The 24,667-nt window shown below is 47.7% G+C and overlaps 1 protein-coding gene across 1 annotated transcript in view; it reads right to left on the bottom strand.

The window, feature by feature from the left end:
• Positions 1-24,667, bottom strand: part of TLL2 (tolloid like 2) — a 121,352-nt gene that overhangs the window by 6,063 nt on the left and 90,622 nt on the right. The window contains exons 11-19 of the mRNA XM_072739652.1: positions 19,698-19,814; positions 18,541-18,686; positions 17,868-18,063; positions 9,711-9,836; positions 8,825-8,985; positions 8,034-8,214; positions 6,342-6,467; positions 4,269-4,396; positions 1,126-1,339 (exon numbers count right to left, since the gene is read on the bottom strand). Of these exons, the coding sequence (XP_072595753.1) occupies positions 1,126-1,339; positions 4,269-4,396; positions 6,342-6,467; positions 8,034-8,214; positions 8,825-8,985; positions 9,711-9,836; positions 17,868-18,063; positions 18,541-18,686; positions 19,698-19,814 (1,395 nt within the window). The remainder of the gene's footprint in view (positions 1-1,125; positions 1,340-4,268; positions 4,397-6,341; positions 6,468-8,033; positions 8,215-8,824; positions 8,986-9,710; positions 9,837-17,867; positions 18,064-18,540; positions 18,687-19,697; positions 19,815-24,667) is intronic.

Genomic DNA, 24,667 nt, shown 5'->3' on the forward strand with positions numbered 1-24,667 from the left:
CGCAGCTCTAATGGTGGGCAGGAGGCCTCTGCCTGCAAGGCTTTGCAGACCAACTCCTTGCTCTGGCATCCAGGCCTGAGGGTAGCACTTGCTGCAGTTCCTAGTCCAGGCCTGCCCCCTATGGTGTCCCCACACCCTGTCTGCCCCTTTGTAAACTGTCACTTTTGAAATTCTCCTCAAATAAAGACTCTATCTGAGTGTACCTTCATTTCCTGCTGGGACCCTGACCAACTCTGTCTGTAGCAACAAGAGGGAGAGTCACTGGTCAATGGCTTGAACCTTCCCTAGGGGAAGCTAGAACTTCTCCAGGAGCTTGAGAGGGTCCTGCAGGCACTAGAGGTGTCTTCTAGGTTTGGGAAGCTAAACCACCTAAGGGTGCTGGATGCCATTCTGTTTTATGTGATTCCTATTTTTTGGCTCTGAACATAAACTGGGCGGGGTAGGGGGGCTGTTAAAGGGATCAGAAAAGCTCACAGGCTCCCATGATCATGATCTCAGACTCCGAGTGGGCCACGGAAAGCCACTGCTTTGCCAAAGGGCCACAACCTAACACCATGATCAGAGAGGCAGAGTTGCTTCCGTGAGTAATATTTTAATGGCTAAAGCGCAGGGCCAATATTCTTACTTATATTCTCCTATTAACAAAGTGGTGTGTTAGTTATAAGCCTATACATTTTCCTCCAAAGGACCAAATAAAGCTATTTACATTTTAAGTGGGGAAAAAGAACAGGTCATAGAAACATTGTCCATTTTCCAAACTGGCCCATAGGGGGCGACAAGGGCTGCTCAACACTCCTCAGCTCCCACACTTTCAGATTTCACGGACCAGCCAGATGACAAATAAGTTTCGGAAAGCGGATGGGAGGGAGGGCGGGCAGGAGGAAAGAAACGTGGCACCCACAAAAGGGGCCACCCACTTTAAATGCTGTCGATTAAAATGTTGACATTAAAAGAAAACAACCATTCCCCCTATGGTTGCTCACGTTTCATTTGTAAAGAGATGTTTGATCGCACACCTCCCACCCCCAGTGTCAGCAGGAAAGGCAGTTCTTTTCCTGCGTCCACCCCCGTCTATCTCTAGCCCACGTGGGCGTCAGCGGGCTGCTGGGCATCCCCAATCCCTACCTGTGCTGTGCACCGCCTGGAAGCCTTTCCTCTGTACAGAGGCATCTGAATAAAACCTGAGAAACAGGCTGCTGCCTGAAGCCACCACGGGGTCTGGTTTCTTGCTGCCACAGAAACGGCCAAGGATGGGGGCCAGGCTGTCGGGCCCGTCGTACAGCTCCAGGTGGTCGTAGGCACATTCTTGGTGCTGCTCGATCTCAAACTCATTAAATGTCTGGAGAGTGAAGAGCAGAAAGTGAGGCAGGGGCTTGGTGCTCAGCCGGGGTGAGGGCCGCCTCTCTGGGGGCTGGGAGAGGATGGGGTGTGTGGGACACTCTCCTTTGGTCCCCAAACAGCCCTCCAAGGTAGTGACATGAGCGACTGCTGCCAAGAGCACTTTTACAGGTTAGTGAGATGGCCGGCTTCCGAGAGCACAGATGCTTGTGGTCATCCTTGCTCCTTCTGTCACATCACAAAGCTCCTTCTCACTTAATGATGACAGCAGCAGTGGCCAAGTACTCACCCTGGGCCAGAAGCTGTTTTGTGCACTTTACCAATATAACCTCATATACTCCTCCCACCTCTGTGCTATGTCTACCACTATAATCTTTACAGATGAGGAAAATGAGGCACAGGGCAGTCAGGTGACTTGACCAAGTTTTGCCCACTGGTAAAGCTGGGCCATGATCAGGATGTCTGGCTGCAGAGCCCCTGCCCTCAACCTCTGCGCTATCCCATGCCATCCCTGAGTACAAATGATAGGATGAGGCTGTGTGAAGCGCATGCTGCTCCTCGTCTACATCCTCATAGTGGCTGACATTTGAAGAGTGTTTTTTCCATGCAGAGTCCTGTGCCAAATGTTCATGGACATTCTCTCACTTAATTCTGATGATGCTGTGAGAGAGGAGCTAGTACTCAGAAGGGGAAACTGAGACTTAGGGAAGTGTCTTGCCCAAGCTGAATCCTCCAAGCTAGAGGAGGCTGGAGCTGGACTTGATCCCCAGCCAACCTGACTCCAGCCCACACTCCTAACCATCATCAGGAGATACTGCCCACCTCCTCCCTGCCCCCTAAAGACTGTACCCCAAAGCTGGCCAGGGGAGCCCCTCAATTCCAGGCCATGTACCCCCAAGTTTCACAATCCCAAATGTAGGGCTTCTTAGGGACAGGGCAGCTGAGTGATAGATGGCCTGCCCACAGTTGCCAGGGAGATGGGACAAGGTGAGAAGGGACAGTGTTAAATGAAAGCTTGGACCAAATGACAGAGCAGGAAGAGAGGACATGACTGGAGAGCGAGGGGAGTCTAAATTCAAAAGAGTGTTCCTGGAGAGACAGGGCAAGGATGGAGGTGGAGAGGGGTCATTGGCAGTGCGGGCTTCCACAGGAATGATAAGCAGTAGAAACGGGCAAAGCTCTTCATACCTTATAGAAGGGGAGCTGGGTTTGGGGGCAGTATAGAGGTAGTGGGCAAGAGCAGGAGAGGAGACACCAGCAGCATTAGGGTGGGTGATGCACCGGGAGGGACACCCATAGGACATCCTGTTGCTGTATTCCCCATACAGTATTTCCAAGAATACAGCTTCTTGGGAAGTATTCAACTCACATTTTTCTGGTAGCAAAAAGATAGAGCATGATCAAGACGTCCACTATGCGCGTCCCAAGGAAGTTTTTTTAACAACTAGCACGCACACATATGAACAGCCTCAAATTTATATGAGATCTGGTCTAACTCTGGCCACTGTGACCAGTTGCTTTAGTTCCTTGGCACTGTAAAGAAGGGGAAAATCTCAGGAAACTACTAAAATCTTGAGGCCCTGGGACAGAAGAGGGGCTTCCAGTTGTGCAGGCTGCGGGTTCCCATCCCCAGGGGCCGCCGTTCCCCCCGCCTCCAGGGCCCCGGACCTTCTCCAGCAGAGGGCAGGGCTGGGGGGTGGGGTGCAGGGAGTGCCTTTCCCTAACACCCTCTAGCTCACCCTCACCCAGATTCAGGGCTGTTCTGACACCCAGGAAAGCCGCCACAGCGTTTCCCACATGGGCAGCCATGCATGTTAGGTGCCCCCTGTGAGCACCCTGTGGCCATGGGCTCTGCCTTCGCCACCCCTCGCTGCCCAGGGCCTGGCACACACACACCAGCACCTGCACTCTGTCCTGGGCACCCATTCACCCACCTGTCCTCATCACTCTCACCCACCAGTAAAAGCCCTGGCAAGTCCCCAGGCCATCGTCTGCTTATCATCATGTTCTCCTTTGTTCTCTTACATTCTCCCTGCATTTTTGGCCTCTACTTCAGAGGAACATCCATATGCTTCCTGGAGAGCTTACAAATCTCCAGAGTTAGAACGACCCATTTCAAAAAACGTCTGTCTGGAGTATACCTTCTCCAGCTGGCAAAGAGGGTTTGTTTTACACTCCAGGATCTGGGAGCCTCTGGGGGCTGAGATACCAGAATTGTACCAGAGACTCAGTTCTCCTCTGAAATAACTGAGCACAGTGTGTACACTTACAATCATATGCCTGGGAGACTTGAACTTTTTAATTAAGAGAGAATTAGCATAAGCAATCTATTGTTAATTTTTAAAAGATGAATAATAAGAGTCCATTTGAGAAGTTTGGGCAAGGAAAAAGATACATATTTTTTCTGATGCATGTATATATACTATTGGATATGCAAAGGAAATTTCTGGTAGGATTTATCAAAAAAGTTCAGAAAGGTCATTTCTGAAGTGGGCATGGAAGATCTAGAAGGTTTGACTTCCACATTCCAGCCCTCTGTACTGGTTGTTTTTTCTTTTTTCTTTTTTTAACCTTGAATATGTATTGTTTTGTCAAAAATTACAACTGGAAACAACTGAATGTCAGCTCTATGGATCTGTGCAGTGAATGCCACCTCTTACCGGGACCACTGTGAACAAATGCCTTTTAGAGAGCTTTTCTCACCACCACCCTGTGACGAGGGCTTTGTGTGTGTCCTCGGAATTCTGCACAGCGGCCCCACGACGGAGGCTTCATTAGCATCCCCATTTTCCAGACAATGAAACTGAGTTCTGGAAATGTTGAATAACTTTCTCAAGGTTCAGAGCTGGGAAGTGGCAAAGCAGAGACTCAAACCCATGTCTGTCTGAAACCAAAGTCCATGTTGTCCATGAACTAGGAAAAGGACTCACGAGTTTCACCCTGTGGCCCGCGGTTGAAGAGATGTTCCAGGTGCACTCCCTCCGACTGGGGTATTTGTCAGGCCAGTTGGGACTCGCCAGGGTCCCCTCTGCACTGCTGATCTTGTGTGCACAGCCGGCTGGCGGAGGAGGGGGGACACATGCAGAGAGAAGTCATTGGCTTGTGGGCAGCACTGGAGGCCCTCTGGGTGAGTCTCTCTCTCTCTCATATTTATTTGTCATATGGTCATTATCAAATTTGGGGCAGTGGGGAGTCTGAGTCAAGTGTCTCCTGGCTAGAGATATGCTGATTTATCTGGTTTTGCTGCCTTCCTGGTGGTGGCTCAGGGGCTCCTCATTCTCCCCATTGCTATTCACATCATGCTTATCATTGGAAAGATGGTAGTTAGTGGTTGAGACCACAGGCACTGGAGTCAAATGGACTTCGGTCCTGCTGCCTGCCATCCGTGGGACTATGGGCACTTATCTAAGCCTTGGTGTCTTTATTTGTAAAAGGGGTGCCAACTTCCTAGGGGGACATGTGGATTAAATGAGATAATACATGTAAAAGGTTTAGCAAGTGCCAATTAAGGTCTTCATCACTATGCCTTTCATCTCTTTCTTTAAGAATTTCAATGCAGTTTCATTTGGAGGCTATAGATGTCGCCCTGGTTATGGTGCTATTCACAAAAGGTTATGGGACTTGCTCAGTGTGAGGCATTTTGGTCGACAGGTAGAATGTGTGCTGGGCACTATGCTAAGCATTTTGAATGCATTCTCTCATCTGATCCTTCTCACTTTCCAAATGAAAAAATAACTAGAGAGGGTGAGTGACTCACTAGTAAGGGGCAGGGCCAGGACTTGAACTCAGGCCTGCCTTTGGTGTAAAAGATTAGGAAACAGAGGGAGCTGAAGGTATACACCGCATCACTCCCATTGCTCATTGCTGCCTCCACTCTGCAGCCACACAGAGGACAAATGCCAATAGGTTGCAGGGCCTCAGCATCTGGGACATTTGTTACCACAGCTCAGCCCCACACCCTGGGGGAGCCCATAGGAAGGCAGCCACTATTCAGCTGGGGTTAGACCTTAGTGGGGTTAAATCCCTCCTGGCCTCCCCCACACCATAGGAAGCAAGGCTTGTTCAGGCCCAGGCCCACCCTACAGGAGTCTGACAAAGACTTCCAAGTTCTTCCAACCTGCTTCCCAACCAACCCACAACCGCCTGTGTCTGTATCAAAGGGCTGGGCTTGGAGGGTGGTCTGCACCCTGCTTCTGAGGCTGTCTTACTCACCCTGTAACATTCCAGGTAGGCCTGATCAGACTCTGCACACCTCAGTCAAATCTGCTAATTTTGCGATGTTTATCCCAGAGAGGGGGCATGGGGTCTTCACACCTTCCCTCCCCCTGACTTCCTCTGCAGGGCCCTATGCTGAGGTCAAGGCCTAGAGCCTGTGTGCTTATCAGAGATGCTCAAGCTCCCTTCACAGGGCAAGGTGAGAACAGAGAAAGGCTCCTTCAGAATGACTGGACATTCAAAGGCACCTGGCCCTGAACTTCCAGTAGTAAATAGAGCAGGGAGCAATCTTTTTCAAATTCTATTTTACTATTAGACCTGCATATGATAATATCATGACACAGATGGTTGATATTTATTGATATGTCAAGTGTTTAATAGATAGATTGTCTGAAATACTTTCTAGGCATGCTTTAATTTACTTCTCATACACCTTTAAGAAGGGGGTATGTTTTGTCCCTTTTAAACAGAAGAAACAGAAGCTCAGAGGGGTTAAGTAACTTGCCCAAGGTCACACAGCTGGTAAGTAGCAGAGTCAGGATTTAAACCTCAGTAGTCTGATTCTGGAGCCTGGGGGTGTAACTGTGTTGCAGTAGTAATTCCAGGAGGATACCTGAGGGCCCCTACAAGCTGCCCAAATGAGGGAGCTGCCCTGTGGAAAACCTTTGGGCAGGAGGGCAGAAGGAGGGAAGGCATACCAGAAGGGCCCCCCCTGGCTGTCACTGTTACACATGTGCACACTCTGGAGGCCAGGTTAGCCTGGCCTCCCAGCCGCAGTCTAGCCTCACCTTCCTTACAGTCGTGCCCATTGTCATGGAGCCGGTACCCGGTTCTGCACCGGCACAGATAGCTGCCAGATGTGTTGACGCACTCATGCTGGCACCTGCCATTGTCCTCGGCGCACTCGTCCTTGTCTGGGGAGATCAACAAGCTGTCATGGGAAATACCACCTACAGAATTCCCTCACACCTCAGAACACCACACAGAAGTAGCCTCCACCAGGAAGCCTCCCTGAGTGCCCTGATTTGGGGGGTCCCCTTCCTAGGGTGGGTGGGGCGGCATCTGTTGGATGGCACCTGGTCCTGAGGTATACAGAATTCCCCATGCTCCTAAAACACTTTAGTAAACATATATGTCCTTTACCCTTGCTTCCTGCCAAAACAAAATAGGCTTATGTTGTCCATAAAAGATAGGCTAATATTAATAATAATAGTAACCATAATAAAAGTAACTGCCGGGGTGCTGGGATGACTCAGTCAGTTGCGTGTGTTCCTTCAGCTGGGGTCATGATCTCAGGGTCCTGGGATAGAGCCCTCCATCGGGTTCCCTCTCAGTGAGGGTCTGCTTTTCCCTCTCCCTTCCCCTCCCCCTGTTCATGCTCTCTCTCTCTCTCAAATAAATAAATAAATAAAATCTTAAAAAAGAAAAGTAACCTCCATGTATTGAATATTTATGTGATAGGCACTTCCCACAGCACTTTCTATATAGCATTTATACCACCTTAAGAGCCAGGTGCCTATGCCCCCATTTTACAGGTAAGGAAACTGAGGCTGAGGACACTAACATGCCCAGGGTTACTCTGTGAGCAAGCAGCTTGTGTGACCCAGAGACCTGGGCTCCTCCTCCCTGACCCCAGGCCACCTCCTGCCTGTGGAGGAGGTAAGTGTGCTGGCCACAGGCCAGACCACCAGGCACCAACCCTGCTCCACCACGCCTAGCCGTTGTGCCTTCGGGCAGACCATGACTTTTGTGCCTCAGGTGCCTCACCTGTAAAGTGGAGCCAGCACTGGTGTACTCATCTTATAGGGTTGTTGGGAGGAGGAAATGAATTAGTACAGGGAAAGCACTTAGAGCAGCATCCCGCCCAGAGGAAGTGTTGGCTTGTATTTGTTATTATGTCTGAACTCAAGTCCTCACTATTGTCACAGTGATTGTGTTAGCTCAAGCCAGTGCAGCACGCACTCCCCCCAAGCCAACTTCTTCCTGTAATAATAGAGGACAGCCTCCCTCCGGGGGCCTGAGGGGTCAGCGGAGTCTCCCCACCCTCGCCACACCCTGTCCTAACACACTTTGTGTTTTAGTTTCCTGAGGACAACAAAGAATCGTTAAAGGATAAAGAGATGAAGCCCATCTGACACTTAAGCGAGGGAACCGTGAGCTAGTGAGAGGCCGGGAAGGATTCTCCCAAAGCCTTTAGAGGGAGCACAGCCCTGCCCTCGCCTTGACTGCAGATTGCCGGCCTCCACGACTGAGAATACATTTCTGTTGTTTCAAAGTGAGGCCACTCACTTTGTGGCCATGTGTTATGGCAGCCCTGCAAAAATATAGCCGCCAATAAAAAAACAAAACAAAACCCAGATCTAGGCATCACCTCCAAGGCAAAGGGAGGGGCAGGGGGCAGAGAGCAGTGGGCAGGTGCCCAGAGAGTCTGCACAGCCATGTCACCCACAGCCCTTGACCTCGCCTGCAAACTCACACACCTGAGAAGAAGTGGGCTCTGAAGCCGCGTTTGGAGACCGTGTTATCTGACTTGAACTCCACACGCATGTTGTTGCTCTGGGAGGTGATGACCTCGGGCATCTCAGAGCCGCAGAACTTGCCGTGCAGCCTGGCATCGGGCGACAGGCCACTGCGCACCTCCACGAAGTCATACTTACAGACCTGCAAGGGAGGGCCATGGGGAGCCACCCGGTACTCCCAGGGCTCCACCCCAGACTCACTGCAGGGCCCCCTGCCTAGCAGCTGCACCCTGCCACAGGGTGGGCCAGACCGGCTCAGCCAGGTCCAGCGGGAGGGCCCTCTTAACTCTTACTGGGATCCCTCTGGTCCACGGTGTCAACGTGAGGCACTCGTGGCTAGCACTCTGGCTGGAGGGCTCTCCCTAGGCCTTGGCTGACTTGGTCACCCCACGACCACGGCCCCATGGAGGGGGCAGGCAATTCATACTATCCTGGCCCCAGCTGTATCTCACCCCCTCCGTTCCCCTCAGCTGAACACTAACCCTCAGACTCCTACCCCAGGGGACATACTTGTCTCAACCACCTGCCACCCCCAAGACCTGCCTTCTCTGCTCTGGGATTTATCAGTGACAAGAGGATCAAAGCATTGTGTCTGCAGAGGGTAGGCAGCTAAAACCTCTACACCAAACACTCCCCAGGTTCTGCCCTGCAAAGATTCCATGACTGTGGGAAGCTGCCTCCTGCCTACTGAGCCCCTCGCTGGTTTGCAGCCCTGAGCCACATCCCAACACAATTAGAGTGCAGAAGCATACATCATTGCCTTCCAGTTCAAACACTTCAAACTGAAGGGAGATCCGGTACTGAGCAGGGGCCACCACCTGCCAGACGCAGTTTTTGTTTGTAGGATACTCCTTCGGCCACCCAGGGCTGGTGATGGTTCCATTCAGCTTGGTAATAAAACCGCCACAGGCCACTGCGCAGGAGAAACAGAAGCAAAATTCATTTGGTTTTAGTTCCAAGCGACTGCGATTTCCCCCCAAGCAGCAATAAGCCTGCTGTTGTTTAATAAAAAAAAAAAAAAAAAAAAGTTTGATAATCTAAACTGATGAACCCAGCATCCTTCTAGTCTGCTTCAACTGAGGATTTGGAGGGAGGATAAGTCTTTACCACTTTTTAAGATGATAACATGCACTTATGCTTACCTGTCACTCGGTGGCATAGTTGGGGACTCCATATGACTTGGATCAAAGGAGACTTAGGAATGTTTACAGCAAGCTATGCACCTTACCTGGCTTACATGAACAAGCAGATTCAGGCAGGTGGGCAAGGAAAATCGAACACCAGCCCAGTAGAAATGGAACGAATGAATGAAATGAGCTATTAGTTGAGTCACATGGAAGTGCTCATACTTTTTCTTTGCTTTTAGTTTTTATCTGAATAATCATTTGAATTTTTCACGGCCACAGAAGAAAATTAACCATGGTTCCAGTTGAGGTGTCTGGGATGAAGTTCTTACAATCTGGGCAGCCCTCTCACATCTGTGACTTGTTGGAGTTGTTTTTCCTTCTAAGAGCCAGGGGCATCATCCACCACAGATCACATCACCTCACAGCCAGCCAACTGCCCCATTTCTTCCCCACTTCTCCTAAGATTGTCCCTTATCCCCTCTTATTCTAGCTTGGCAGGTCCAACACCAACCTTCACATGTCTTCTTATCGGCAGCCAGCTCGTAGCCCGGATCACATGCACACTTATAGCTGCCCAGAGTGTTCACACAGCGCTGCTCACACCCTCCATGATCCGGCCAGGAACACTCATCCACCTCTGTTGGAGAGGAAGGGGACTCCGGCTAAATCACCACATAGCTGCCTGGTCTCTTCCTTATCCCATTCCACATCCCAGGTTCCCCAGCAAATGTCCTCTAAGAACAAGAATGGTTCCTTGGTGACCCCCTCCCAGGGAGGCTCTTGTCCATGTCTCAGACACTGGCAGCAACTATAACCAAGGGGGATGTCTTGAGAACATAAGTGTAACTTGTTAGCCAGGAGCAAGGCTCCTCTGGAGGAGATCAGGCCTGGATGATTTTATTCTTTGAAGGGTTCAGTCAGGGTAAACAGTGTGATTTAAAAAAAAAAAAAAACAAACTCAGTTTCCACACCAATGACTTAATCAGTTTTAATGCCATGGAATTGAGGTTCTCCCCAAATAGGGAACTTCTCAGGGACATTAAGCAAAAGGTAAGAGCAAGGGGACACATTTCTAGATGAAGATGTAAAAGCATTTTCTAGAGATAGAACCACAATTTATGATTTCATAGTTTATAAATAATCTGAAGAGGTGTGCCCAGGAAGATCTTCAAGGTTACAGAAAACACTGAGCTCTTAGGTTAGCCAATACTCCCAGGAGGAACTGCAGGAAGAGGTCACGGTGAGACAGAGTTAGCAGAGGACGTGGATGGGATTCAGCACTGACAAGTGTCTAGTGATATGTTTGGGGCAGTTAAATAACAGTAAGTATGATGCCAGCAGAGCTGTCCCGAGGAAGAACACGGGAGTCACTGGAGAATCTGCCAGAAATGTCAGCCCACGCATCACTGGAGAAAAGAAAAACCCAGGCAATGGGCATCTCCAAGATGATCAGAAATAAAAGGAAAGACTCATCATTTTCTGTTGCCAAGCTCTGGGGCATCAATCCCTGAGAGGGGGCGCTGTGACCTAACCAAGCCAGAGAGCCAAGCGACGGAACAACAAACACTGAGGCATCTTCAAAACCAAGACAAAACCCATAACAGCTCAATCTAGGAGGAAGAAAGGGTGGGGGTGGTATTGGTTCATAACACTATGGGAAGTAGTAATGGAGCAAACACAGAGTTGACCACAAAATCTTTGAAGCCCGCATGACACATAAAACGAGAGAAATCAGGACATCTTACAGTTGGTAATGACATGGAAAGAACCCAGTCCTGCCTTCACACAGCAATCCTTTTAATAACATTTCTTATGGAGGCTTTGCAGACCCTGCTCAAAATCACCCAGAGATGGGACTCTCGCTGCGTTTCAAAAGTATTTCTTCTCCTTTGAAATTTGAATTGTCAAAATTCTGGCCCCTTGCAACTTTCAACCCACTGGTCCTGCGGAACAAGCAAACCCTTCGACTAGGGCCAGCTCCCTCTGCGCGGCCCCTTTTCCACTCAGACAGACCCATTTCCTTTCAGCCTTCCTTGTCTCCAGTGCACAACATACTCATCTATCTGCTTGCTCTTCACTGGGTAAAGAATGGTGTGTGAATAGCCCATCATTTCACATAGTGGGCAATAAACTTAGGTAATTATTAAGAGTGATGTGCTGTTGGGGCTCAGCCAAAACTTAAATAGGTTGGCCTGTAGGGGGAGTGAGTGTAGGAGACATGCTCTAGGCAGGGGGTTGAAGCTGTCCATGGCCTCAAATAAATGTCTTTTTAAAGATTTTATTTATTAAGTATGCTAAAATAGTAACAACCTTGCAATAACTTATTGTTTTACGATAAACAAAGTACTTTATTCAGCATTTGCTAGAAAGTATAAAAGGGGGGTAGTATATCCTTATTAATAATAAGGAGAAATGGAAAGAATCTAGGCTTCTAGAGTGAACCAGACGACCTCAGTTGGATCCATACTGGATCTCTCCCCGACAATTTGGGTCTTTTAGCCTTTCTGAGCCTCCCTCCTGCTTTAAGATGAGAATTGCACCTGCTTTTAGGGTTGTGGAGGTTGGAAATGATGCGTGTGAAGTCCCTAGCATATAGATATCCAGTACACAATAGTTCTCACTACAGACAACTGCAGAGTTGCTTTCAAAATCCCAGTGGGTTTTTGAAAAAAAAAAAAAAAATCCCAGGGGGTAGACAGTCACAATGATGATGGCAGTGAAAAGGATAAGGTTACCTGGGTGTACCTGAATCAGGTGAGAGCTGAGTAGTACAGGTCTGAGGAGGGGAGAGGGACAAGGCTGAAATAGAAAGGACAACAGTCAAAGTTGGACCAGTGAAGGAAGAAGAGAAAGGCAGGTAGGTGGCCCAGCAGAGTCAAGAAACTGGCAGGTAGATGCACGGGGAGGGCAGAAAAGAATGGTGGAAAAAAGCCCATCGAAATAGGCCAAGATAAACATGGGACCAATTGGGAGATGGCAAAGGGGAGACTCTGATGCCAGAGATGACATGGCTATGGGAAGGACACGCATTTGTCCTAGACAAGAAAAGGAAGACCATAGATGAACAAGTCTCCAGGTGCCATCTTAGCCATGTGGTGGGAGAGAGGATGGTAGATTGGATTTGGGCCTAAAGCGAAGGGAATATAGTTCCTCCAGTGACTAGAAGGTAGGATGTTTGTTTGGCTCAGGAAGGTGGGTAAAAGATATAGTTATTTTTCTTAAAAGGATTTTATTTATTTATGAGAGACACAGAGAGACAGAGGCAGAGACACAGGCAGAGGGAGAATCAGGTTCCATTCAGGAAGCCCAATGTAGGACTCGATCCCAGGACCCTGGGGATCATGTCCTGAGCCAAAGGCAGACACTCAACCGCTGAGCCACCCAGGCATCCCACAGATACAGAGTTATATCTGCATTTGCTCCAGCAAGAGCAGTGGGATGCTTGGCCATTTTCAACCTTACTCCAACTTGGATGGATGGTGTGGAACTGTAGCAGAGGCTCTACTCTCAGTGTAGCCTAGGCATCCTTGGAATCACCTCCACACTGTGACGAAGTAGCATCTGCTCCAAGCCCACAGATTCATGCTTGCTCTGGGTTATGGTGGTCAAGGCCAAGCCTCCTAGAAAAATCTGGGAGAGTGTGAGGGGTAGGAGGAAAAGCTGAACGAGGCAGGGCTCTGGTTTGCACAGCGGTAGCTCTGTCTTCTTTGCCTTCTTCAAGTGGTATTAGTAAAAGAAGGAGTCATTCTGTGCTTAGATAACGAGATGGCTCGGGTAAGATGCCAGCAATTGTTTCAGAGAGAGTTAAGGAATGAGAAGTCAGAGCATATCCCTGAGCTTTTGAAGAGGTACCTGAAGGAAGCCAGTCCCCCTCATCAGCACCCCACGGTGGTCCATTGGCACTGGGACAGAGGAGCATAGGGATCAAGGTGGGAATGATATTATGTGAGAAGTGTGGCCCTGCCAACCCTCAAATGCTGCCATCTCCTGAAGTAAGCAGAGATGAGCTCTGCCTGCTGCCAGGCCAGCGGGCTCTGAGAAGGACTGCCATCTGGCACCAGGAGAGGCATGCAGAGGCCAACTGGCACCCTGGTCAGTGACATGTGCCAGCTGGGCTCTGGGCAGAGCCTCCTACCAACTGGCACCAAGGCAAGAGTTTCTTTCGCTTGGTCCAACTCTTCTGCATGGACTTAGTAGTTAATCTTCCGGTTTCTTTCACCGGAGAAGTCCTGACACACGCATTGGGCACTTGTGTGTTCCCAGGACATCCTACAGATGGCTTTTCTGGAAACAGGCTGGGCAGAGGAAGCTGGCTGTGTCCAGTCTCGAGAGCTGCACTGACCAGTGTGGTCGCCATCATCTTGTTTGGCTATCAAACACTTGAAATGTAGCTACTTTGAATTCAGGTGTGCGGTGAATGTAAAAAGACACTGGATTTCCAAGATTTAGTATGAAAAAACCTCCACAAAATATGTCATTAATATTGTGTATCTTTTTTTAATATTGTGTATCTTAATGACAAATTAAAGTGATAGTACTGCATGTGATAGTAAATGATTGTAAAATTGATATATTGGATTAAATAAGATATATTCAAATCATTCCATCTGTTTCTTTTTGGGGAAGGGAATAAGGTGGCTGCTAGACCGTTTAAAATTACATATGTGGCTCACCTTTGTGACTTGCCTCCTATTTCTGTCGGACAGCACTGCTCTAGACTGTGGTCTCGCCTCATTCTTTCTCCTGGGAATCCCGAAAAGTAAGCAGAGAAAGCAGCAGGAAGCCCAACCCACAAATGAGGAACCTGAGCCTCATTTGCTCTTTCATCTATTCATTCCCTGCCCAGTAAATACTTACTGAGCCCAGCGTGGGCCAGGCACGGGGATACAGTGGAGAACAAAGCAGGTATGATCCAGTCCCCAAAAGGAAAATTGACCTGCCTGAGAGCAGACACCTGTGAGGGATGAAGGCAGGACAAAAATCCAAATCTTGGATGCTAAATCCAAGACCCCTTTCCCCATATTTCCATGGTATCAGGAAGGGCAGAAAGGCGACACGTGTCAGAATCAAATCACAAAAACGAATGAAAAATTCAAACCCCCTCTGTTGACTTGCCTGTGACTTCAGGCCTCTCTAGTGGGAAGAATGCACTGGGGACTCTGCAGAATCCAGGGTCTGTTCTGGCTCTGCCACCTCAGAACTTCCGCCTCCTCGTTTATAAAATGGGGGTCATACTAACGCCTACCACGGGCTTGTTCTGAAGATAAAGTGAGATTGCTCACGTGGTTTCTGGCACACTCCGTGGAGTCTTTTCTCTCCCCTCTAAGAGGTCCCCCGAGGTTTCCACCAGTCTTGGTTTCTCTTTTAGGATTCAGGGTCAAGCTCACTGACATAAAGGAGACATCAAGCCGGGCCTGTGCATTAAGTTAGTATAGGTGGGCCCTGGTTAACATCTTCATGGGCATCTAAAGAGATGTCTGCAAGCTGAGAACTGAAATGCCCTTGAAGTGTGAGACTGCGCAATGTGGTCCCCCACCCAGGCTGAGGGCCTCCGAGGTCCACACGTCCACGGCTGGGTCCCTCCCCATTTGCCTGCAGCTCTCTTCCACCACCTTGAGCTCTTGAGGACAATGGCTGTGCTTTCCCCAGTGTCCCCAGCCCCTAGCAATGCACCTGACACATGGCCTGATGACTGCTGAATGGGTGCTAACTGTGGAAGAAGGAGAAGATGGTATCTTCCAAGCAGCAAACACAGATGGTTATGATGGGTACTCAGAGCAAGCCAGCTCAGTGCCTTACAAGCCAGTGTAGTATCGCAGGAGGCACTACTTTCCCCTGCATTGACTGGCATCTCCAGTAGTGCTGCCATAAAAAACTCAGGAGGCCTGACTAGATTTGAATTTAAGATGAACACTTCTGGGGCTCCTGGGTGGCCCAGTCGGTTAAGCGTCTGACATTTGGTTTCGGCTCAGGTCATGATCTCAGGGTCGTGGGATCAAGCCCCATGTTGGGCTCTGCACTCAGTGTGGAGTCTGCTTGAGATTTTCTCTCTCTGCCCCTCCCCCTGCTTGCTCACTCTCTCTCTCTCAAAATAAATAAATAAAAGCTTTAAAACAAGATGAACATTTATCATTTCTTAGCAAGGTATGCAATATTTGGGACATGCTTATACTAAAAGATTATCCTTCATCTTAAATTCAAATTTAACTGGGCATCCTTTTTTTTTTTTTTTTTTTTTTTTTGTAAATCTGGTAACCCTAATCTCCAGCTTTAGCTGGTCCTCTCAAAAACATGCATCACCAATTAGCAGCAGCACCAAGAATGAGGTGTGGGTGGGTCAGTACCAGCGGGTTACCAACTACCCAACACCTAATTTACAGAGCTGAGGGTGGAAGGCAGGGGAGGAGAAGGACAGAATTAGAATAAATCCTCATAATCATTGGTGACATGTGGTAAGCAAAATAAGGCCTCCTGAAGCCGTCCACGTTCTAGTCCCTGGAACCTGTAAATCTGTTACCTTACTTGTCAAAAAGGACTTTTGCAAATGCGATTAAATTAAGGATCTTGAAATAGGAGATTATCCTGGGTTATCTGAGTAGGCCCAATGTAACCACATGGGTCCTTATAACTGAAAGAGGGAGGACAGTCAGGGTCAGAAAAAGAGATGTGGCAGTGGAAGCAGAGGTGTGTGATGCAGCACAAGAAAGACTCCCCTGGCCAGTCCTGGCTTGAAGATAAAGGGGTTCTCGAGCTAAGAAATGCAGAGGTCTCCTCTAGAAGCTGGAAAATGCAAGGAAATCTGGCCTCCAGAATTGTAAGATGACAAATTTGTGTTGTTTTAAGCCACTGTGTTTGTGGTAATTTGTTACTGCAGCCACAAGAAACTGATACATGACAATAGCAAGAAGAAATTTGCACTTCATTTTTTCCAGAAATAAAAATAACCACTTCAAAAGCTCCTTCTCTAGTAAAGACGGTTCATGGGACTAAACATTATACAATGTGCCTTTGGTTACACGCTTTCATCTTCTCCTGACAGCTCTGCAATAGCCTCATATGCCATTTCCAGAAATGGACAATTTGGGGTTCAGAGAGTAACTTGCTTAAGTTACTGTAACCTGCTACTGTAACCTGCTTAAGGCCACCTAGTGAGCATCGCTGCTACTGAGTCACATGCAGTCTGGGCCAGGTGGGGCACAGACTGTGAATTTCCAGGCATTGCAACCACAAGCTGACCTGCATTTGAAATACACTTGCTACTGCCTGCCTTTTTTTGCTTGGGAAAGAATTGATGAAATATTTTCTCCGATTATTCAAAGTATCATGATTCCTGTTCTGCTTCTGTTTGTGCTTCCAGATGCCTCAAGATAAGAGAAGAATAACCATATATATTTGTGTGGCACTTTTCGGCTTATAAAGTGTCTCCACAGCCATCATTTTGGTGGGGCTTCACAACTGGTTAGGTACAATGGGCAGATTTCTTCCCCTTGTTTTGCAGAGAGAAACCGAAGTCTCATGAAGGAAAAGGGCTGCCTGCTCGGGTCATAAGGCTTGAAATGAGTTCTTCTCACACACATGCACTTATGTAGAACCCGGGAGAAAGGGCTAAGAGGGGACAGATGGGGAGAGCAGGAATAAGATAGGGACCGGGATGTCTGTACTGGCACAGCCTGGAGTCCTTGGAGAGGAAGGAAGCAGGGGAAAGCAGCTTCCTTCTTCCTGGATGTGAGTGGTGCCACTGACCAAGAGACCTCAGATGCGGACTGCATAATACCATTCAGTGGCTGCTGGCAGGCTACTGGGTGCCTGACCACAATGTGCTGGGGAATATCCAGGCTTCCCTTTTACAGTGTAGTCTGAGGGGCTTCCAGGGCCCTGGGAACAGAGAAAGAACACCTGCCTCAAGTGCTGAGAAGCCCATTCTGCTGGGGCCAGGAATGCTGCCCTTTCCATGCCATTCTGGGTCTGCTTTCATCTCTGCAACATGGCAGGTCCCTGAGACAACATGGGAGTTGGCTCCCTGAGAACCCTCTCACTCTCCTCTCCACCCCCACCCACTTGAGAGGAGACTGGCAGACTGGGGACTGATGTGTCAGCAGCTGAAGACAGAGGCTGCCTTTCTGGCCCACATCAGGAAGTGCAAGGCTGTGCTGTTGAAAGAGTTTGGCCTTAGGAGTCAGATGGCACTTGGATTCTTGATCTGCACTTAACTATCTGGGTGACCCTCAAGCAACCCTTCTCAACCCTAATCAAATGTGATCTGAACCCAACTTGAAGGGTTATTTTGGGAATTAAAGGACATCATGTCAGCCAAGTACCTTGCAAAGTTCCTGATACCCAGTAGGTGCTCAATTAATGAGAGTGATTACATGAATATTTATTATCAAGGCTCAATTTCCCTGAGGTTTGCTAGGTTGACCTGATAAACTTATTAAATATAGTTTCCAAGTGCAGTGGCAGGACTTTCTGCCATGGAGCAGCTCAGGCCGCACCTGTTCCTGAGTCAGTGGTGAACTCCGTTAGAGGCAGCTCTAAAATGGGTCACTGCCTTCTCCCAACAGGGAGCCTTGTTGGATGCTAAGCTTCCATATGGGTTTTGTGATTCTTAAGCCAGGGGGGCAATACCTCTTCCTGTGACTAAAAATGGAAACAAACTGCTAATTCATACCCTTGAAAAAATTGGCTGCAAAGCCCGCTTTATTGATAGAGCCATCGGACACAAACTTCATCCACATTCTGTTGGAGCTCGATTTCACATCTTCTGGCTTCTCATAGCCACAAAAATGGCCAATCAGGGCACTCTCTTCTGTGGGGCCATCGCGGATTTCCAGGTAGTCGTATGCACAGCTGTCGTGCCTTTCAATCTAAATAAAGAAACAGAGGCAGCATGGAAGATGACGGTTGGTCTGGTATTAAAGGTATTTCTACATAAGAAGGGAACCTACTACATAACACTCTCAAAAATCTAACCAAGAGGCCAAAGGACCCAAGTGTGTCCTGGGCTCTCTAAGCTATCCTCTATTTGAGAAAGCCCAGACTAAGCTGTGCAGACTAAGAAATGACACATAGGGCAGGACGGTTCTACACAACTTCCTGGGATCCCATTCTAGACTTTCACATCCCCTGGGTAGCCGTCAGAAAGGAGGTGGATACCATTTCAAAGCCTGCAAAGATTTGGATGCCAAATGTCTGGGTACAATGCACCGTGAGCTTGAGATGGTCTCTTAGGTTCCTCTTTTCAACCAAAAAAAAAATGGAAGCCCATCTTTATACAGCAGAGATTGTCTAGCAGAAGTTGACATGTACTTCATCCTCAGGAAGAAAAACCGAGCAGTACTTACCTCAAAAGCTTGGAAGGTAAGCCCCACATGAAACCCTTCTGAAACCGTAATCCTCCAAACACATTCCTTGGAAGGTCTGTAGTCATCCGGGTAGTTAGGAGACTGAATTTGACCAGCATCTTTGTTAATGTCTCCCCCACATGTAGCTTTAGAAAGAGAGCCAGGAGAGGAGGAATGAGGTCCCTGGTCAGATCTTAGGAAGGAAATTAGTGGCCACACTTATACCACTAGGTGGCTCCATGTGGCAAGATTTTCATTTCTATCCAACCAAGACTGCCTCTAGAAAGGCACAATTTCATTTGTTTGCAACTCTGGATTTTCTTCATATAAAGAAAATAACCACGGTTCTCCACCTTTGCTGTGCATCATGATCACCTGGGGAATGATTCGAGCTGTAGAAGCAGGGGTCACATCCCTAGAAGTTCTGATGCTAGTGGGTCTGGGGGAGCTCCATGTAGCAATAATGTCTGAGTTCCCCAAGTGATTCTAACGTAGAGGGCTGGTACAGAGGGCTATACACATGCATGTGTGCATACACACACGCGCGCGTTATTTCTTTTATAAAAACAAAATCTTGGCCTCTCCAAAATTACAATTTATCCAATATGTGGAACGAATTTTAGCAGAAATGCCCTGGTGGCAGCTGCCCAGAGCCCAGACCTATTTGTTTACTCAACTCAACCACCATGGTGGCCTCAGAGGCCCTTTCAAGAAATGTAGTTGTAAATACCCTGACATTGTCCAAAGTCTTTTTTTCATAAATGAAACAAACAGAGGCTCAGAGAGGTTAGGTCCTTTGCTCGGGCTCACACAGCTATTCAGAGGCTGCTTTCATGTCCTCAGGGTTCTATACCCCAGACAGTCTCCCCAGCTGCAGTGGAATGGAGATCAGTGTGTGTGGGGGGGGGGGAGGGGTGACAGGTAGACGACACCTGTCCAGAAGTAAGCACAGATGGCCTCTCTGCTTCCAGAGTGGGGAGGAAGGGGACAGGATTGAGGAGGGGACTCCTCAGCCCAGCCCCTGTGGTGGCTGCTCCAACCTTCACAGCTCCAGCAGCTGCCACACCTGCCTGGGTGCAAGGGGGACAGTGGGCGGCATGCGAAGGCCAGAGGCACATCAAGTGCTACCCAGGGGGCTTATCTCGTCGTGAACAAACCTTCGTACACTGCGAAGAAACCCTTGCCCAAGAGGCTGCTGCTGCTCCGGAACTCCACCCAGAGCCGGCTGTCTGTGGACGTGAGGGGCTCCGGGACTTTATCGCCACAAAACCTACCTGGGAAGTGGAAAAGATTGGTCAGGTTGCCAACAGACAGCAAGAAGAAACTCATTAGAGACAGAGTGAGCAGTGTTTCTTCAATGTGGCTCAAGGTGAGCAGTAATCTTAGCTATGGCCATTCAGCCTGTAGCTCAGACAGGAATAAAAGATGGAAGGAGGCAGTCACACAGCCCATGTGTCTCCTCCAGGATGACTTCAAGAGGATTCCAGACTCCAATCAATCAAAGTACCCAGAGTATAGCTCAGGCACAAGTGAGTCTGGTACAGGTGCTGAAGGTGTGGTGAGCAACGATCTGAGGCAGTGACGGATGTTTCTTCCCTCGGTATTTCCTACTACATATATGCCCTTCTTTTAGGGGTGGCATGCCTTGGGGAAGACATTCTGCTTTCCTTGCCTCAGACAAGGGATGTCAGACAACATAGACAAAAAAAAAAAAAAAATCACACCTTCTTGGCTTATGAATTTCACAAGCTTTTGTCACAGTTATAAAGATTTGGAAGAACTCTCAATGAGTAAGAGCACATTTTTCCATTTCCACCCTTGGAGTCTTAGAAAGATTCCTAGGACAGACAAATGAGGGAATGAGGGAGAGAGGATTGGAGAGGGCACCATGGACCATCTAGAAGGGCCCCATAGCCTGTCCCACTTTAAGCTAATGACCTTGATGGAAAAGGATTATGGAGACCCCCAGTGGGTTTAAGGATCTAGTAGAAAGACACAAAAGCAAAAATAAACAATTGGGGCTTTATCAAGATAAAAAGCTTCTGTGCAGCAAAGGAAACAGTCAACAAAATTAAAACAGAACCTATGGAATGGGAGAAGATATTTGCAAATGACATATCAGATAAAAGGTTATTATCCGAAATCTATAAAGAACTTATCAAACTCAACACCCAAAAACAAAAAATTCAGTCAAGAAATGAGCAGAAGACATGAACAGGCATTTCTCCAAAGAAGACATACACATGGCCAACAGACACATGAAAAAAAAAGCTCAACATCACTCATCATCAGGGAAATAGAAATCAAAGCCACAACGAGATACCACCTCACAGTGGTCAGAATGGCTAAAATGAACAATTCAGGAAACAACAGATGTTGATAGGGATGTGGAGAAAGGGGAACTGTCTTACACTGCTGGTGGGAATGCAAACTAGTGCAGCCACTCTGGAAAACAGCGTGGAGGCTCCTTAGAAAGTTTGAAATAGAACTGCCCTACAACCCAGCAATTGTACTACTATTTATCCAAGGGATACAAAAATAGTGCTCTGAAGGGGCACCCACACCCCAGTGTTTATAGTGGCAATGTCCACAATAGCCAAATATGGAAACAGCCCAGATGTCCATCAACTGATGAATAGATACACAATGGAATATTACTCAGCCATAAAAAATAATGAAATTTTATCTTTGCAACAATGTGGATGGAACTGGAGTGTATTATGCTAAGTGAAGTAAGTCAGTCAGAGAAAGACAATACCATGATTTCGAGTACTCATATGCGGAATTTAAGAAACAAAACAGATGAACATAGGGGAAGGGAAGGAAAAATAAAATAAGATTAAAAACAAAGAGGGAGGCAAACCATAAGAGACTCTTAACTATATATAGAGAACAAACTGAGGGTTTCTGGAGGGGAGGTGGGTGGGGGGATGGGCTAACTGGGTGATGGGCATTAAGGAGGGTACATGATGTAACGAGCACTGTTATATGCAACTGATGAATCACTAGATTCTACTCCTGAAACTAATAACACACTATAGATTAACTAAATTACATTTAAATAATTTATTTAAAAATAATAAAAATACGAAAGGATCTGGGACAAGGACAGAACTGTGCCTCCAATCCCGAGGCAGAGCCTGCAGGGGTAATAAGACTCTAGATCCCCATGTCCCACCTGGGGTCAGAATAGGAATATAGAGATGGTTCATCCAGACATTAGTCCAGGAGACAGGCATGTAGAGTTCTTCAGGCAAAGGGGAATGGAGGTGACTTTTCCACAGTCCAGAGGACGTGGGGAGCCATAGGACATCACCCACTGAATGTCTTCTAGGGAGATGTGGACTTTGGCACCAATCTGAATTAGACTAGAATTGAAACAAGAAGGAAGCACAGCAGCCTCTTATGATTCTTCGCTCAGAGGACTGGAAACCAGAATTGAGGTCATCCAGTAATGCCAGCTGGCATGGCAATATGGATGCCTCACTGGCCACCATGCCTTGGCACCAAGTATATCCCTTATCAGCACTCCCATCTCGGGGAGAAGAAAACCCAAATTGACTGAAGTTAACTTCCCACTACCTGATGAGGTGGGATATGAGCTGAGTTGTGCTGAACAGTTCACAACACAGACTAGTGAAGGACTGGAAGACTATTTGGACTGGAAGTCATGGTTCTCTCAAGCACTGATTGTGTGACACACTCAAAAACCCATTTAATATTGGGGACATGGGAAGTGACTGTCAACGAGTTTGGGCTTTCTTTTGGGGTGATGAAGATGCTCTAAAATTAATTATGGTGATGGTTAGTCACACAATTCCATGAGCATACTAAAAATCATTGACTTGTACACCTTAAATGGTGAGTTGTATTATATGTGAATTATATCTTAATATTTTTTTCTTGATATCTTTTCATGTCTATTCAATAGGTATTTAGTGGGCACTCCCTATTGCCAATACCCATGTTGAGCACTGGATCAATCACTTGAAGTTATAATTCTGCTTTGCCCTCTGAGAAATAGGGGAATGAGGTTCAGGGAGGAATAAAGGCCATCATGGACATTTCCTGATGGCCAACTGTGGATACATTCTTTGGGGAGACCTAGGGTAGAAGCTGCTAACCTCCTGCTTCCTTCTGATTCTGGCCACCTGCAGCTTTTTGGATTTGGTGAGCTTAACATTAAGTGAGATGAGCTGAAACTTCTGCCAAGAATTTGGGAAGGAAAAATCCATCAGAAGCCCATAAATTTTCAGTAATGGTTACTCTGGCATGGCCAATTAGTGTCAATTAATTCTTGGAAAACAACACATAAGCATGGGGAAGTATTGCTTACCAGTGAGGAGACAGGGCTGCTGAACAGCAGTTCAACAACATGGGATCACAAAAGGAATTCTTTCTTAGCCAAACCAAGTTTCAAGTCCAAATTTCTCCTTTGAAAACCCCAGCTGTCACAGCCACTGGAGACTGTTTCCAAAAAGGAGAGAGACTTCCCATGCCTGCCCTGCTGTCTAAAAACCCAACAGGATGAGATGAACCACCCACCACTGGGCCACAGGACAACCCGGTCTGCTCACTACCCTAGAGGAGGGAGGAATTAGTGCCTTGGCAAAGCCAGACTTGGTAGGATAAATTACAAATTATTTCTAAAGAACTTCTATCCCCCCAAATCACCTTGAAATTCTTAACAAAAACCCTCTACGCTGTCCCCTGACTGTTTTCTCAACACTCTCTTCTCCACCATAATGGTTCTAACGAAAGCCCTTTGTTATTGAGCATGACACTATCCCAAGCACCTTACGTGGATTATCTAACTGCAACCTGCTACCCCTTGAATTAGGTATTATTATGAATCTAGTTTATGAGAAAACTGAGGATTTGAAGAATTTGAGTTGAGTTACACTTATTTTGAGTTACACTCATGTTGCAAGTGAAACGGGATTTGAACTTTGGCAGCCTGAGATCTTGACCTTCATCATCAACTTTGCCTTCTACTTAGTCACCACTGCCATCAGAAGCAATTTCTCTGTTCAAGGGGCGACTCTGAACACAGTTCACTTTTGGATGAATAGATGTGAAATCTGCTCTCTGGGAATGTACACATCGTTCCCAGTTTGGACACGGACACTTGGAAACAAAGATCAAAGCCTCCAGCCATGCTTGTGGCAATGCCAGGCTTGGCTGTGTGACTCCCGTTATCATTTCTGTTCACTTGGGAGGTGCCCCCACCCCGGGAGCCCCAGTAGTGGGGCCACACGACACTGACTGGCTGGCCTGGCCTCTCTGAACTTCCCTCCCCACTTCGTGGGAAGGGGGGGAGAGGGGCTTTTGTGTGCACTGCCGTGGTACAGAATGCTCAAAGACAGTTCTACATACAAAAGTGCATTGTTAGAGCAAGTCCTCCAGCAGAAATGAGGGAGGAGAATCCAATGAACAGGACAGTACTTAAGATTACTGGTAAATGCTCTCTGTAGCCCCTTCCTCCCCACTTCAGGTGCAGTCTCATGAAGTGAGCCCTGAAACTGAAAAGCCAATTTGATACCTTTTACCAGCTGTGAAACATCCTCATTCTACTTACATTTCTCTTTAATCACGTTGTGAAAAAAGGTGTCCCAAGCAGTCCCCTTCCAAGAAAACTAACAGGCTGGGCAGAAACTGGACCAGAGAAAAGGTGGCAAATTCCTAAACTGAATCGTGTTCCTGGCTTTGGAGGAGGAGTTTAATAAGGATATCAAGAAGAGGAAATGCAGATGAGGACACTACAAGTGGGCTTCATGGGGAGTCATAAAGGGTTCATTCATAAAAAGTTATGCATCCATTATGCCTGGATTTTCACACACTGCCCTGGGAAAATATGCAATGCACAGTTTTTCAGAGCAAGATGCATACTTTCACAATCCGCCCTAATCCGCTCTCCCTCCTGCCAAAGGGGCATTGACCTGCCTCCTCCCAGCAGATTTCATGGCACTGACCCCTCCCAGGGACCAGCTCAGCCCACACAATACACTTGTTCCAAACACAAAAGTGCACTAACAACTGCATTTGGAAACATCAGAGCAGGCCAAATAGTTGGCAAAGGAGGATTCCCGCAAATGAAGAATGATGGTTACAGGCACTGGGCCATGCC

This window comes from Vulpes vulpes, chromosome 15, assembly GCF_048418805.1.
Source record: "Vulpes vulpes isolate BD-2025 chromosome 15, VulVul3, whole genome shotgun sequence".
Lineage (NCBI taxonomy): Eukaryota > Metazoa > Chordata > Mammalia > Carnivora > Canidae > Vulpes > Vulpes vulpes.